The sequence below is a fragment of the Talpa occidentalis genome, unplaced genomic scaffold (genome assembly GCF_014898055.3).
Source record: "Talpa occidentalis isolate TD23 unplaced genomic scaffold, MPIMG_talOcc4v2.1 talOcc4.3, whole genome shotgun sequence".
In the NCBI taxonomy this organism is placed as follows: domain Eukaryota; kingdom Metazoa; phylum Chordata; class Mammalia; order Eulipotyphla; family Talpidae; genus Talpa; species Talpa occidentalis.
Window position 1 is genome coordinate 124,057,049 of NW_023603184.1, and position 16,992 is coordinate 124,074,040.

Genomic DNA, 16,992 nt, shown 5'->3' on the forward strand with positions numbered 1-16,992 from the left:
TCACACCTCTGAGAATGACCTATGTCAACAACAGGCCAATACCAGCAGGTATTGGTAAGGATGTAGAGAAAGAACCCTCATACACTGTTGATGGAAATGTAAATTGGGAGAGCCTCTATGGAAAAGAATATGGAGATTCTTCCCTATGTTTATTGTAGCATTATTTATAATAAACAAGGTATAGAAACCACTTAAGTGCTCATTGATACAAGATTGGATACAGATGTGGTATATATACACAATGGAATACTACTCAGCTATAAAAAAGACAAAATCTTGCCATTTACAATAACATGGATGAAATTTGAGGGGGTTATTATAAGTTACACAAATCAGAAGGACAAAGACAAATACCAGATGTTTTCACTCATATGCGGAATATAGAGAAACAAAATAAAAGAACTGAGCCTAGAAACAAGAAACAAACAACTAAGCCTAGAAACAAGACTGCAGAATTGAGGCTACTAGAGGGAGAAAGTAGGGGGGAGATCAACGGGGGAGGGGGTCCAGTGGTACATGGTAAAGGAATGTGGGTGCTCTGGTGGTGAGTGTGTGGTGGTCCCCTGATTCATATACAATGCTGTAAACCAATGTTAACTCAATAATAAGTTAAAAAAAAAAAAACAACAAACAAGACTAGTTCTGCAAAGGTTTGGAGCAAGTAGATAAAAGTATGGTGGGAGGAAGGAAGGTAGGGAGGGAGGGAGGGGGTCCTGGAAGTTGTGGGTAGGGGAACTATATATTTGATTAAAGTAGTTTAATCAAAAGCATCTGCTATTTCAAGACCAGGTGGTAGCTGTAAGTTTCAGGACACAGCTTTTTTTCCCAACTACACCCAGCACCCCCACCATTGCTTGTGTTCATTCTTTTTTCTTTTTTGTATCCAGTTTTTAGTCTTTTTTTTTTTAAAGATTTATTTATCTATGCATACAAGAACTAGAGTGTATACCAGAGGTGCTGGAAGGGGGTGGTGGTGAGAGGATTCACCAGAGAGAGTGGGGAGCAGAATAGGCCAGCCACAGATCTAACTTGTGCCGCAATGGCTGGCGATAGCGTGATAGTGCTGTGTCTTTAACTCAGCGCCACCAGGGAGGTCCCGAGTTTTTAGTCTTAAATGTCTCTCTCTCTTTAAAGACTTTGAGGGTGGCGAACACTAAAATTCTCTCTCTTTAAAGAATTTGAAGGTGGGGAACACAGCCCTGAGGCTATATGCAAAGGAAAGCTAAGCATTGCCACCACCCAAGGTAGAACTAAAGAGAAGTAGTTTATTACTTCCCCTTTGTCACCAGGGCAATAGTGACACCTGCCACTATACAAGATTATAAAGATTTCCCCCCCCCCCCCCGCCGAGGCCGGGGAACAAACGGGAACGAACCGGCGCTGCAGAGGCTGTCCAGTGCTCAACCGCTGCGCCACCAGGGGAGGCCCTGGTTATAAAGATCTTGATCAGCTGTTCATATGGACCCAGTTGACTGGTTATAACCAATATGGAAAGAACCTGTAAGAAATGTTTATTCTTTCCACTACTATCAACTCACCAGCAGCATGCCCTCAGTAATTGTGTTTGAAATGGGTAAAAGTATGAAATATTGAAAAAATCTTGGCACTCAATCTCCCCACTGTGACTTGGTTCAAGTGTTTCCCTTGCATGTGTTGAAATATGTGTCACTTCCTTCATTGTAGATTTTTACAGACTTGTCATATACTTAAGTCATATGACACTTTTTTTGAAAAATTATGAAGTCAAAGTTTAAATAAAGCAACTTCCTATTTTTTTGCCCTAGAAATAACAAATTTTGTTTTATTTTATTTTTTAAGATTTTATTTATTTATACAAGAACTGGGGTACAGGCCAGATGCGCAGGAGAGTGAGAGGATTCACCAGAGACAGAGTGGGGAGCAGAACAGGCAGACTGACGAAATACACTGCTGAGGGGAGCAGCGGGTGAGACAGGAGAGGTCTGTGCGCCATGTGGGACCCTCGCTGGCCGGCTGGGATCAAACCGGCGCTGCAGAGGCTGCGGACAGCTTCACGGCACTGTGCTCAACTGCCTGCGCCACCAGGGGAGGCCCAGAAATAACAAATTTTAAATGAAAGACTTTTCTGCCTCTATCTTTTAATTCTTTTTTGCAGCTCACAGAATATTTTACTCCGGGCCTCCCTGGTGGTGCAAGGGATAAGTGCCAGCACTGTGAAGCTATTGGCAGCCACTGCAGCACAGGTTTGATCCTCAGCCAGGGAGCTACTCACATGGCGCAGCAGACCTCTCCTGACTCGCCTGCTGCTCCCCTCAGCAGTGTATTTCAGTCAATCTGCCTGTTCTGCTCCCCTCTCTGTCTCTGGTGAATCCTCTCACCCCCTGCACATCTGGCCTGTACCCCAGTTCTTGTATACATAAATAAATATATCTTAAAAAAATATTTTACTCCTTTAACCATATCCATTGATTTCCTAGTCAGTCTAGTGCTAGGTTTGTTTTACTTCAGGCATTTCCATTTTACCTCTGCTTTCCAGACTTAGCTCAAGTGACTCCTCCATTAAGGAATCCCCATCTGAATTCATCCCTGCTCTTTGGGGCTCCTGTGGCATTTAGGTGAAACTCCATGGCAGCATGCCCTGCCCAGCAGTTTACCTTATCTCATACAGAGTTACAGGCAGGATATCAGAGCATGGTATACAGAATCAGACAGATCTAGGTTTGAGTCCTGAATTCCCATCTCTTCCTGAGGTTGGAGAATGATAACCTACTCCGAACTTTGATTTCCTCATCTATTCAATGTGGATAATAAAGCTGACCTGAGAGAGCTCATCAGAGAATACAGGCTTAAGGAATGGTAATAATCACATTTATTATGGAAGGAAAATGCTGTTTTATTCACTGTTGCTTTCCAATTGTGCCCAGTTCAGTGCTTTACACGTACAAAGAGTTGCTAAATATTTACAATTATTAAACAAAAGTTGAAGAAGCTAATACGCTTTCTGAACTGGGTGAAAATTGGTAATTCGAACAAATTGCCTCCCCAAATGACCTAGGAAATGAAATATTTATAGTTGAATAACTGAATAAAGACCAAGACTTAAGGCTCATCTATCTTTATCTTTTTTTAAGTTGTCGTAAAATTTACATGGCATAGAATTTACCATTTTAACCATTTTCAGCTGTATAGCTCAGTTGCATAATACCTTCACACTGTTGTGTACCCATCACCACAAGGACTTCTTTTCTTAAACAGAGAAGTTCCCTGCTTAATACCTAGGATATGGAAATGATGCTTTACTATATCATATATTTATTATTTTAAAATATATTTTATATATTTATATATTTAATGAAATACTATAAATTTTACTTTTTTTCAGAAATAAAAATCTTCCTAAGATTCTGTATTTCCCAGAGCTTTGCACATTTGAATCAGCTAAATTATAGTATAGTGATTTAGAACCAAATTTGGTAGTTTTAATCTTGGCTCACCCACTAGCTTACTGTGTGATCTTGGACAAATTAGCTATCCTTTGTGTGTCTCAGTTTTCACATCTTAAGAGGGGTCATTGTAATAGTATTTATCTTACAGAGTTGTTGATTTGATTAAATGACTAAGTCATGCCTAACATATGGTAGTTGCAACGATAAGTATTAGATAACCTTTTTGTTATGTGGAATAATGTATTCCAAGCTTCTTTCCTGCTGAACTGAGTGTGCTGTGAGGGCAGAGATTTTATCAGTTTTCTGTACTATTAATTGAGTTCCCTGCAAATACTTCCAATTTGGCTTATAGACGACTAGAACCCTCAGTGTCTCCCAGGAGGTCATTTGTAGGAGCCCTTGGCTTTACTTGGGTAAATCCCCAACTCTACAATAAAAAAAAAAGGTGTAAATCTGCCTTTGGGAGACGCTGTTTGTTAGGTTTTCCTAACACCAGCTAAAGAGGAGGGTCAAAAGTCTCCCGCGGAGATGACATCAGCAGGAAATTAGGAAAGAGCTTCCAACCGGATCCCTTTTTCACTTACACAGCCTAAAGCAAAGTCTTGAGTTCTCTTACTCGGTAAATGGAATTGTCTTTGAAACTCAGAGCTCACCAAGGATTCTAATTTTTTTAAAACTTTCTTTTCAGGCATTTTTTTCTCAGAACCATTAACTTCCAGAGGATCAGGGGAATTTGATCTGAAGGTATGTAATTAACATCACCCGAGACCTCCTACCCCCACTTTCCAGCCCCTCCTACTGGGATCTCATAATTCAGCTTTTCCCTTTGGTTTATGTATCGAAACTTATAAAAACCTCATTGCCAAGACTGGCAATTTCTGCCTGGATATATTAGCCAGCCCTGGAAAATGAAAGTTTACAACTCAGCAGGAAGTTTTATATTAGTCCGCCAACAAGACAAAGTTTAATAAAGAGATATGGGATTAGAATCTTTAGGAAACTTTGAGGCAAATGGCTGACCTTAAAATAGGACGATGTCTTCAGAAATCAATCATTTGTTTTCTCTTATCACAGGGCTACTAGCAGGCACGATCTCAGATGATCACATTAAGGATGACTTTTTTGGTTTTCTTTTTCTAACAAAATGTGCAATATGTTCTTCTGCTTATAATTTGAAAAACCAGGAACCCAGAAAATTATATTATCTATAACTATATCACCTAGATATAAGCACTCTCTGTTATTTATGTTCTGTTTTTTGCTATGTTCTCCTTCCTTTAGAAAGTCATGTCTTGTTCTGTTTTTTGCTGTTCTCCTTCCTTTAGAAAGTCATGCATGACTTTTTTTTTTTAAATAATAAATTTTATTTTTATATTCCCCCATACAATTGCAAACGCCCCATTCTGACCCCAATCCTTCCCCTCCCGCCCCCCACCCCCCAAAAAGTGTCTCTGGTTCATAGTTTTTTGTTGATTTTGATTTTCACTTTCTTATATTCATTTTCCTGGTCCCTTATTTAAGTTTTCTAGATTCCTGCTATGAGTGAGACCATCCGGTATTTTTCTTTTTCTTTTTGGCTTATTTCGCTGAGCATGATCCCTTCCAGCGCCATCCATGTTGCTGCAAATTGCATGTGTTTATCTTTTTTGAATGCTGAGTAATATTCCATGGTATATATGTACCACATCTTCTTGATCCAGTCATCTATTTTTGGGCATTTGGGTTGTTTCCAAAGCTTAGCTATTGTAAATAGTGCTGCTATAAACATAGGGGTGCAGGTGTTCTTTGGAATTGATGTTTCTGTGTCCTTTGGGTAAATACCTAGGAGTGGAATTGCTGGATCATATGGAAGCTCTATGTTTAGTAGGTCCAGAAATCTCCACACAGCTCTCCATAGTGGTTGGACCAGTTTGCACTCCCACCAACAGTGCAGAAGAGTTCCTTTTTCTCCACACCCTCGCCAACATTTGTTGTTGCTAGTTTTTTTAATATGTGCCATTCTCACTGGTGTGAGATGGTATCTCATGGTAGTTTTGATTTGCATTTCCCTGATGACAAGTGATGTTGAACATTTTTTCATATGTCTGTTGGCCATTTGCATTTCCTCTTCAGAGAAGTTTCTTTGTAGCTCTTCTGCCCATTTTTTGACTGGATTATTTTCTTTGTTGTTGCTGAGTCTCATCAGCTCTTTGCAGATTTTTGTGATCAGTCCTTTATCATTAGTGTTGGGTGCAAAAATGTTCTCCCAGTTGTTGGGGTTTCTCTTTGTTTTTGTTATTGTCTCTTTTGCTGTGCAGAAGCTCTTTAATTTGATGTAGTCCCAGCTGTTTATCTTTGCCTTCACTATCACTCCTTTGGGTGATGTGTCTGTAAAGATGTCTTTGATGTGCAAATCCCGTAGTGTTTCGCCTATATTTCCTTCTACATGCATGACTTTCTAAAGGAAGGAGAACATAGCAAAAAACAGAACATAGATAACAGAGAGTGCTTATATCTAGGTGATATAGATAATATAACTAAATAGTCTTACATAGTGAATAGATAACTCAGTGAGGAATATTGTATTGAAAATTTTTGCCAATTCATTCCTTCTCTGAATAGGGTGAAATTTAGTGTAGAAAACACCATAAACTGGTAAATTGGTAGAAAACACCGAATATTTAGGTCATTTACGACTTCCTACACTGATTTGGTGGAAATGAATTAAACTCCAAGCAGAAATCATGCCGTTTCACCTTCACTTTGACTAGCTCCCACTGAGGACATTTTGATTTAGAAGAAATCAGGGTAACTTGAGTTCCCATAAAAACTCCATTCAGACTTTCTAAAAGGTTACCTTGAGAGTGTTGGGGTTAAGTTTTCTGGACTTGCTCTTGAATCCTAGAGCAAGTTAGGGTAATTAGGCAGTTTTAGGGACATTGCAGGAGGGAACCTCTGAAGAGTTTAGGAAGCCTTCAGAGATAAGGGCAACAAGAGGAATGTAATTAATTCCACTGGGAATAATAAACATCCCAGGACCAAGGGCAACATTGTTAACACTGGCCTTGGTTTCCCTCAGGTGATAAAGGGATGTGGAGTTTGGGGAAATGGAGAGTGGTTTAATTTATGGACAAATTAGGAGGGCAGCAGACTCATGTCTGGTAGACCACCGTCCTCCCCTTTGTCTGAGCGCAGGGAAATTTATGCAAGGGGGAGATGAGAAGGGGTCAGCACCAGTGGGCGCCAGCCTGTTTTTCTTCAATAGCTGATGTTTAACTTTCTCTTCCCTGGAATGCAGGGGTGCTCATCTGGGAGACTGGGCCATAAAGATAAATCTGTCAAACAAGGGGGAAGGTGCAACAAATGGGGAAAGACAAACCTGTTCCATAAGGAATGTGAAGATCCCCCGCTCAGTAGCACATTAAGTGAGACAGCCTAGAACTAACCAATCACAAAAAGACTGGTGGAGCTTTAGAATAATGAGGGAAAGAAGGTATATATTCCCTGAGACAGGACTCCACTTTGGCTTCTTTGCCCCTCCCAGGCCTGGTTTCATGGGCTGGGAGTCCCACTTTATTTGTTTCCTTTTCTCCTCACTAAACTTTTTCTTTCTCTAAACAAACCTGCCTCTTCTCGCTTGCTTGCCTGAGCGTCTGCGAAGTTCCTGCTGCTGCTTCGTGAGACACCAACCCGTGGCGGGTCTAGTGGCTGGGGCTCAGCGCTGCCCCTGCAGCCTGGGATCCGTTCCTGGCTGGGAGACTAGGCCTGACAATTCCGGTATCACTCTCAACCCTTGCAAAAAATCTGCCCCCTCCCAGCACTTCTAGAAAAATCTAATGCCTGCAATAGAGGGGGCCTGGATCTGGTGGGCAGACTGGGGAGTTGGGGTCTATATCCATACTCTCTAACATACTACGTTGCCATTTTTCTCTTCCAGGCTGGTCATGATGTCTAAAGGTCAGACATCTGTTTTGGATAATAGCTTTCGAATGAAGCTTCTGAAGATCGATTCACAGCTGGAGGAGGAAGAAGTGGAACATCTAAAGTTTCTCTGCCAAGTTTTTGTCTCCCCGAAGAAGCTAGAGAATTGCAAGTCAGCCTTGAACATTTTTGACCATCTCTTGGCTGAGGAGTGCCTAAGTGAGGAAGATCCCTTCTTCCTTGCAGAACTCCTGTATACCATCAAGCAGTTTTTGTTGCTGCGGCACCTTGACTACAGCAAAGAGCAAGTGGAGCATTTGCTGCCCACTCGAAGGAGAATTTCTCTGTTCAGGTAAGTTGGGGTCTGGGATCAAAACAGGAGGGCTTTCCATTTAGGGTTCCTTTAGGCCTTTGGGTTTAGAAAGGAGGCTGGGATTAAAATCTTCTTATCTACTTCCTTGCATGATACAGTAATTCTAAACCAGGACATCTCTCACCTTCAGCTGCTGATGAGATTGGGAGGCCAGCAAAGCTTTTAAAACCCAGATCTGGGCCTGGTAGTGGCTTCCATTTATTTAGCAAAAAAGAAGTCTACTTCAGCGAAGCAGGGCCTGTGGCTTACTTTTTCCTATCCTCCGCATTCTTAGACAATCCTTCCTCCTGTGAGTTAGATATGAGTCCACTGTATCCAGGAATTTGAGAAAAGAATAATGCACACCTGGAGCCAAATAAACAAAATGAAAAAGGATGATGTGTCTCCAGAATAGGGTCGTTTATGCCATGTCTAATTATAGATTTTTATACATTTTTGGGTGAAACAGAGAGGTAAAATATAGGTATTTTGTTCATTCTCTGACTACCCAGAAGTTGGGGGAGTTTCCTTTTTTCCAGTATTGGACTCTCTATTGACTAGCATCAGGACCACTCAGAGGAGGGTCTGTAAAGTAGGTCTGAATTTCCAAAGCACAGCTAGGAGCCATGTGGGCTTACGGAAGCTGTTTTATGTCTTCTTAGTTTGATGGAAAACAGCACAGGACTGGGATCCAGAAGGCCAGCCCCTGCTGCTCCTGTGTTATTGTGATATCATAGGTCACTTTCAAGTTCAGAGTTATAGTTTTTGAATCTAAAAAGTAGGATTAAAAATTGGCTACTCAAAAAAAAAATTGGTTACTCACAGGTTTTGATAATTTTAATAAGAGATACCATTTGTAAAAGCACTTGATTTACTGTCCTCTGCAATTGTGGGGCTTTATTTGCTATTTCGTATGTCTTAGAACCCTGCTATATGAACTATCAGAAGATATCAACCAGGAGAACTTAGAGGAAATGGTCTTCATTCTGAAGGATATGATTCCAAAAACCCCTAAGGTGAGTGTGTCACATAGAATGGGGTCTTTATGAGCACTGCTTACTTGGCGTTTGAGAAGATGCTGGAAAGGCATTTTAGGAAGGCTTATTATTATTTTTGCAGGAGGCAGTGTTAAACAGTGGTTAAAAACATTGACCTTGATGTCAAATGGGCCTTGATTGTAGTCCTGGTTTTTCAACTAGCCCCTTGATGTGGGGCAAGTGATTGAATCTGTTTGAGTCTCCCTTTTCTCCTGTCTTCTTAAGGGACAGTCGTCCTACTTCGGAGGGTTACGTGAAATCAGTCACTTCCATGTACATGAACTTGGCGTCTGTATCTGGCACTCAGCAAGCAGGTAGTCAGTGTATAACTGCTGCTGTCATTCACTGTGTTAAGATATTAAAGTGTGTGCTGGACACAAGAAGGAAATGAGGTGTCCAATAAAATAATGGCAGAGTGGGAATTAATTGTTTGCCATCTACAGGAGACAAGATTTCTGAGGGAGCTTAGTGTCTTTTTCAGTGGACTGTATAGTGTCCTCGAAGTGGGATTTTTGTAAAAATCAAATGAGACCACTGCTTGAAGGTGTGCTATTTTTAATATTAATATAATTGTAATCTGCTAACAATCTTGTACATGTTGGTGACTTTTAAAGGCAAGAAAGTAGTTGCATATCTCTTTTCCTCAAAATGTTGTTTTTCCTTTTTTTAAAATAAAGCATTCTGTTTTCTTTTTTCTGAATGTTATATTTTTCAAAGGAGAAAAGCGAATGAACAAAGGAAACAAAACCAAAACCAAAACTTTAGGCGTTTGCAACAGTTGTGGTTGCTGGAGAGGAAGGCATGGGTGGGGGTGGGGTAGAATGGGGTGGGAGTGGGGGGTGGGGGGGATGATCAGTGGTGGGAAAACGTATTACTTAATCTCGGTGTTATCAGCTGCTGTTATGTCAACCAAAAGAAAATAAAAACTTTATATTTTTCCTTTTGACTATAACAACAACTTATTACAAGCAAGTTATTAATTTGGGAAGAGGTTAATTTTCAGTTTACCATATAAAATTACTGTGTGTTATTCAACTGCTATTTATGTTAAATGTTAAGTTCTATAATGTTTGATACACAAAAATTACATGTGACATATATGGAAGTGGACTACTCAGTGACCAGCCACGAACGACCCCATCCAACTTCTCAGTGAGAAGGTCACCAATGGGCCTATATGTGTAGCCTGCTCTCCATCACATTCTCCCCAGATCAACTGATAATTTAATGACAAATAACGTTTTAAAGCATTTTTTAGTTTTATTTATTTTGCATATAAGAGCCAGGGTACAGGCCAGAGATACGGGGGTAAGAGGATTCACCAGAGACAGACTGAACAGGAGAGGTCTGCTGTGCCATGTGGGTTGGGCCGCCTGACTGGCCGGGGATAGAACTCGTGCTGCAGAGGCTGCAGATCACTTCATAGTGATACCGGAATTGTCAGGCCTAGTCTCCCAGCCAGGAAAGATCCCCGGCTGCAGGAGCAGCGCTGAGCCCCAGCCACTAGACCCCCACGGGTTGGTGTCTCACGAAGCCGCAGCAGGAACTTCGCAGACGCTCAGGCAAGCAAGCGAGAAGAGGCAGGTTTGTTTAGAGAAAGAAAAGTTTATTGAGGAGAAAAAGAACAGAAATAAAGTGGGACTGTATAGTGCACCGGGTTCTTCATAGTCAGAGGCAGCTGACAGTCAAGCCTGTCCTCCCATCCTGGCCCGTGGTTTGGGCTGGCCCCTCCCTCCCTGGAGAGTGGGACGGTCCCTTTTTTAGTGCCCTGTGTGATGGCACAGAAGGCATGGCCCTAGGGACAGCTTCTTGCAGGTGAGGTGTCCTGGTTGCAGGCAGTGGAAGTAAGCTGGCAGCCCATTAAGAGGTTGAGGTCCCAAATGCCCTAGGGCGCATGGGGCCTTGGGTGAGTCTGAGGTAGCAGGGTACTAACAATGGCAACTGCCATTTACTGGCCCTTCTCTTGCCTTTCTCCCTTTCTTTTTAGTCTAGCTAGTCCCCTCCATATTACTGTAGGCCTTGAAGGCCGTGTTTAAAAGTGTTAAAAGGATTTTAGGCCCTTGATTTAGTCTCTGGAGTTTGCACCTGATGTCAGAGCAAGGCTAACTAATGAAGGAGACCGAGACCGTTAAATTGTTTGTCCTTTTTAGGGTCTAGATTAGTATACCTTTTTATAGCCTCAGTAAATTTAGCCTGAAATGACTGGCTTATTAGGTTTTAAGAAGTCTTATGTGTTTTAGAATAATTTTATTTGTTTAATTTATGTCAAAAAGGTGAAACAATTCTATAAGAATACTTTCTATGAGGTATTAATATACCAGATTGACTCAGTTTGTTTTCACAACAAGAAACAATTTTATATATCAAAATAACTAAAGCCTGGTGCCACACAGGTGCACAACTGACATTTAAGTTAACCAAAATATTTCATGGCAAGTTACTCGAGAGCAAAAAAATTTTCTGTCAAAAATCCCTCACTCAGACCTTTAACACTCTCCTTTGCCCTTTTTTTTTTTTCCTTTTAAAACACAAACACACCTCACTTTACTTGTATCCAGAATTATCACACCCTAGTTTCCAATCTTTGCATTGTAAGACACCATAATAGCTGTTACATTATCATCTCTTTAGACTACACAACTCACACAGACACATCTTTTAATTTTTTTTATTTGGGATGACATTAAACTTTAGTTTTCTTACAATAAGGAGTAAAATGTAAACCTGAAAGTTCAGTAAATGGTTAATAATTTTTTTTACTAAACTTAGCAAAAACCTTAGTTTGGCTTTAGTTTTTCCTTAGAACTGGAATTTTAAGTCAACTGCAGAGTTGCCACTGTATCAATTTTATATACCAAGTTTTTCTTAGGCAAGCACTAGATAGATTGACAAAAGCAAGAAAAAAATTAGACACTTAATACCATAAACATTTTTCAGTAACTTGTCCATATGACTTTAGATGTTACCTTGAATTTTGTAAAGAAATATAGTCATTTACTGGGAGAATGTATTGTTTTCTCCAAGAGGAAAAGACAAGTAGATCAGTCTTCCTGGAACAAGATCTTATCAAGAGAAGTTTAGATAAAAGCCTAGAAGTAAGTTTGTTAGCATAGGCCAGGTTAATTATTATTTCCTTTGTATACTCATACAAATGAGTAAACACATTTAAACAAAGTACAGTATTAATACCAACATTAAAACCTTAAGGCATGTATGCTTTAAACCATTAAATTTTGAATTAGTTTTTCTTTACCACAATTTTAGATCACGATCTCAAAATTTAGGATTTTTTTTTATAGGCACCATTTATAATTAATCCTCCGGAGGCAAAAAGTAAGAACAAAGAGATCTCTTGATTTTTATTTAAAATTTTTGGCCATGTGCAGTAATTTTAAGAAACAGTTATTTTTACCAATATTTGTAAAGACACTGGGAAACTACAAGTCAGTAAACTCCAGTTCTTTAGTATCTATTTGTTTGAGTTTGACACATCCATTTAGCCAAGTTTTTAATATCCTTTTTATATCAAGCAGGTTTTTAATGACATAGAAGTTAGAATCCTTTCATAGAACAAGTATCCAATTTTAACCCTTACTTAAAACCTAGGGTCCAACCAAGAAAACAACAATTTTTAAAGTCAAGCATTTTGAGTTTGTATTTTTAAGTATTATCATTTGGCTTTACATTGTTTTAGTTTTGTTTCACTGAGACCAAGCACATTTTTAAGACAAAAGACTTTTTTTTTTTTCAGAACCATGTATGTATGGGAAGGACAGGAGAAGAGGAAGAATAAGTTCTTTACAGTTTGCCTGTTTTTAGACTCTTATCAGAAATTAATTAGTCTTAATAAGAAACCAAACTTTTACAGGTCCAATAAGCAATTTAGAAGTTTTTACTCAACCAAAAATCACCTTTTATAGCTCGTTAGCAAGTCCAAAGTAACTCAGCAGTTTTTACCTTTAACAGTCTAGACTTTAAAATCAGAAAAACACAGGGAAATAGAGCTTTTTCCCTAGCATGAACCAAAACAGTTTTTCAAGGTGGACAAAGGGAGAGTCCAGTCCCCCCACAACTGGAAGGCAGCAGAGACATACCTATAATCTTATCACTGGAGAAAAAGTCCAGGCAGCTGCTTGCTGAGATCAAAGGCAGTCTTTTTTTACCAGCCAGTTGTAGTGGGTCCCTTACTTCTTAGTTCCCGCATTTTACCTTTTGCCTTAACTGTGACAAAAGAGGGTTAGCTGGAGAAGATGCCCTTATGGCCAAATTGGGCTAGTTTATAAAGAATGTGGCTTAAGGGCATGTCCCATGGAATTGAGATAGAGCATTTTATGGTCTCTGTAGCAATAAAAGAAAGGTACCCGGGCCTCCCCGGTGGCGCAGCGGTTGAGTGCTGGGTTGTGAAGCTGCCCGCGGCCTCTGTGGCGCCGGTTCAATCCCCGGCTGCTCCCCGGCCACCGGAGGAGGGTCCCACATGGCGCGCAGACCTCTCCTGCCGCCCGCTGCTCCCCTCAGCAGTGTGCTTCGGTCCTTCTGCCTGCTCTGCTCCCCGCTCTGGCTCTGGTGAATTCTCTCACCCTCCCGCGCTTCTGACTGTACCCAGTGCATGTATAACAAAAAACAAACAAACAAATAAATAAATAAATAAAACATGCCTCTATTAAAAAAAAAAAAAAAAAAAAAAAAAAGAAAGGTACCCGCAATAGCAGCGCAGAGACAAAGCAGGGACATTCCTGCAGTTAAGTCAGAGGTCGTCCCATCCGACCAGGACAATGTATTATGGCCTCTCGACTGGCTTTCAGCTCTAGGATGCAGGAGAGATGTCGAGACTTGGGTCTAAGTGACTTACTAAGAGAAGTAACAGGTGAGATAGGAGACAATTACTCCTGAAAATTGGTCTCAATTCTAAGATGCAGGAGAGATGCTTGCCTCTTTTGCATGGCCGACGAGGAGGCTCCCATCTGCAAAAAGGAATGAAAGCGGGTGTCCAACACCAGCTTCTTTCCCCAAGGGCGGAGAAAACCTATAGATAGGCCAAATTAAAACCTATAGACAGGTCAAATTATGGATTTAGGGTCAAATTGAACCCAATTCTTAATCCACTTCTCCCTTGCCTTTTACCAGAGGCGTCCCTCCATTTAAACTTGGAGCTCTAACTGTGAGTGATCAACAGTTTCCTCGCATGAAGTCCACTGGATTTAATCACTCCTTTCCAGTGTGACCGATGTATCTCTGCCTGTCTCCCACCAAACAGACAAGTGTGGGGCCCCGGACTTTGTGGGACCCTACCGGCGACCCCTAACCAGTCTCTGTGCAAAGGGCATCTATTCCAAGCTTCTAGTGAGCTTATAATAAGCCATTCTCCTCATCTGATGAAAGACCCTGAACACACCTGAACAGTAGAGACTTAACACAAGCCACAGACCGAGTCCTGTGACCTAACTTTTAATGATGTCCATTTGCCAGACAACAAAACTGATTCCTTTTTTCTTAAGTCACAGCCCTTGAAGCAGCAGTAGCCCAGAACCTGATATTTGCTTGTCTTAAACTCCCTTTTGGAAAACTGTCATGAGACAAATTTATAATACCAAAGGTATAATTAATTAGCTGGACCTAGGATTTGAGGCAAACCTGTACATACATTCCTGTCATAATATGAAACTTAGCCTCTCCTGCCTGTGCCAACCGGCAGGATTAAAACAGACACCAGGGAAAAGGCTCCCAGGGGTGCCCCAAGATTTTTATAAGATCATTTTGTACCTTAGGTTTATAAGTTGCCTTGATAGAAGCTGAAAGAAGTCCGTCCTATAGGGGAGGGATCAAGAAGGTGAAAGTCCCTTTTTTTTTTTTTTTTTTTTTTAAACTGTTTGGCCTCCGTGACTCTCGCCTAGGTGCCAACCTAGCAGAACGCCTTGTCTGAGCCATCGGATCTCCTGGGTGTCCAGGGTTCCAAGGGTCACAGCTTGGCCGTTCTGAGCACCCCCGGAGTCCACAGATGATAGAGGAAAGTAGGAATCAGTGACAAGAGAATCTTGACATTCCCACTCAGCAAGTGGGGGATCAGGAAGCCTTGCCAGCTGAGAAACCTGTCACCCGAGACTTTAAGAATGGCGGCCTCACGCTAGTCGCTTTTACCGGGCCGACGGGTGCCCATTAATTTTTTGCAATCAAATCAAGGACAGAGAAAAAGTTTGTGAAATGTCTACTGCCTGTCTGAAACCCACAGGTAACAGACAAGTAAATCAGTTGCATTGCAAGAGAAGGAAGAATGGAAAGGGAGAGAGAGAGCAAGGAAAGATAAGAAGAGCCATTCAAATAATCCTAACAGGGATCTGAGGCCAGGGTAGGGTTCTGTGTCAGATCCTGTGTGGTGCTTAGTGAGCAATGACTTTCCCAACTGTCACATTGGGACCATTCATCCTCTACTGGGTCTCGGCAACTCCTCCTCTGCTGAAGGCAAGGGAGGATGGCCTGAGCTGCTGGGAGATCAGCCCCTTATGTGCAGCTCCCGGACGGCCTCTACATGACGTATGTGCCTAGCTCTTCGGAGACTGGAGTCCCTCATACGACGACAACCAGATTTTTATTCTTTGACTGGCAGATGGGCTAGTCCCCTTACCTGGTCTGGTCACCAGTTTATCCTTCCACAGGAGGTTTTAAGGCAGTCGCCCTTTGGCATCTACTGACTGTCCTGTGCCCTCTTTATGGCCTCTTTGATAGCTCCAAGAAAAAGAAAATGTTTAGCAAAAGAAGCTTAGGACAAGCTGAAGACAGAGAAAGTTTGTGCCTCTTGGCTCACTTACCTTAAATCTTGTGAGATCCCGAACGAGCCCCCAAAATGATACCGGAATTGTCAGGCCTAGTCTCCCAGCCAGGAACAGACCCCAGGCTGCAGGGGCAGCGCTGAGCCCCAGCCACTAGACCCCCACGGGTTGGTGTCTCACGAAGCCGCAGCAGGAACTTCGCAGACGCTCAGGCAAGCAAGCGAGAAGAGGCAGTTTGTTTAGAGAAAGAAAAGTTTATTGAGGAGAAAAAGAACAGAAATATAGTGGGACTCCCAGGCTATGGAACCAGGCCTGGGAGAGGCAAAGAAGCCAAAGTGGAGTCCTGTCTCAGGGAATATATACCTTTTTTCCCTCATTATTCTAAAGCTCCACCAGTCTCTTTGTGATTGGTTAGTTCTTGGCTGTTTCACTCAATTTGCTACCGAGCCGGGGATCTTCACATTCCTTATCGAACAGGTTTGTCTTTTCCCATTTGTTGCATCTTTATCTTTATGGCCCAGTCCTCTGGACGAACATCCCTGCATTGAAGTTAAACAGCTGCCCCTCTAATGTGTCCATAAATTAAACCACTCTCCATTTCTCCAATCTCTGCCTCCCTTTACCACCTGAAGGAAACCAGGACCAGCGTTAACAATGTTGTCCTTGGTCCTGGGATGTTTGTTTTTCCTAGTGGAATTGGTTACATTCCCTTGGTTGTCCTTATCTCTGAAGCCTCCCTAAATTCTTCAGAGGTCCCCTCCTGCACTGTCCCTAAAACTGCCTAATTCCTAGCTTGCCCTGTGTCTCAATAGTGCGGTGCTTAACCCCTTGCACCACCAGGGAGGCACCGCTTTTTTTTAAATTTTTGCATAGAAAACTGGGCTGTAGGCCAGAGGTGTGGGGGATGAGGATTCACCAGAAATAGAGTGGGAATAGAACAGGCAGATTTTATTTTATTGAACACCTCATTTCCTTGTGGTGTCCAGCGCACACTTCAATATCTTAACACAGTGAATGACAGCAGCAGTTATACACTGACTACCTGCTTGCTGAGTGCCAGATACAGACGCCAAGTTCATGTACATGGAAGTGACTGATTTCACGTAACCCTCCGAAGTAGGACGACTGTCCCTTAAGAAGACAGGAGAAAAGGGAGACTCAAAAAGATTCAATCACTTGCCCCATATCAAGGGGTTAGTTGAAAAATCAGGACTACAAACAAGGCCCATTTGACATCAAGGTCAATGTTTTAATCACTGAAATATTCTGCTGAGGGGAGCAGCAGGCAAGACAGGAGAGGTCTGCTGTGCCATGTGGGTAGCTCCCTGGCTGGGATAGGAATCAAACTCTGGAGGTAGCAGTGATAGTACTGAGATTTGACCCTTACACCACCAGGGAGGCAAATAATTTTTTTTTTTAAGAAAAATTACTGTGGTGTGGGAAGCTGTTTTACATGTGGTAGATCAAATGAAGACAGTATTAGTGATTTATTAAACATGTTTCCTAATGTTTCC

The 16,992-nt window shown here is 41.6% G+C and overlaps 1 protein-coding gene across 2 annotated transcripts in view; it reads left to right on the forward strand.

The window, feature by feature from the left end:
* Window positions 1–3,975: 3,975 nt before the first annotated feature.
* The window catches only part of CASP10 (caspase 10), a 34,429-nt gene continuing 21,412 nt past the window's right edge, over window positions 3,976–16,992 (forward strand). The window contains exons 1-3 of one of the 2 annotated variants that reach the window (XM_037523827.2): window positions 3,976–4,169; window positions 7,342–7,677; window positions 8,600–8,693. In XM_037523827.2, the coding sequence (XP_037379724.1) occupies window positions 7,349–7,677; window positions 8,600–8,693 (423 nt within the window). In that variant the 5' untranslated portion in view covers window positions 3,976–4,169; window positions 7,342–7,348. Of the gene's footprint in view, window positions 4,170–5,982; window positions 7,182–7,341; window positions 7,678–8,599; window positions 8,694–16,992 lie in introns of those variants that run through there. The other variant, XM_054699989.1, reaches the window with a different exon arrangement.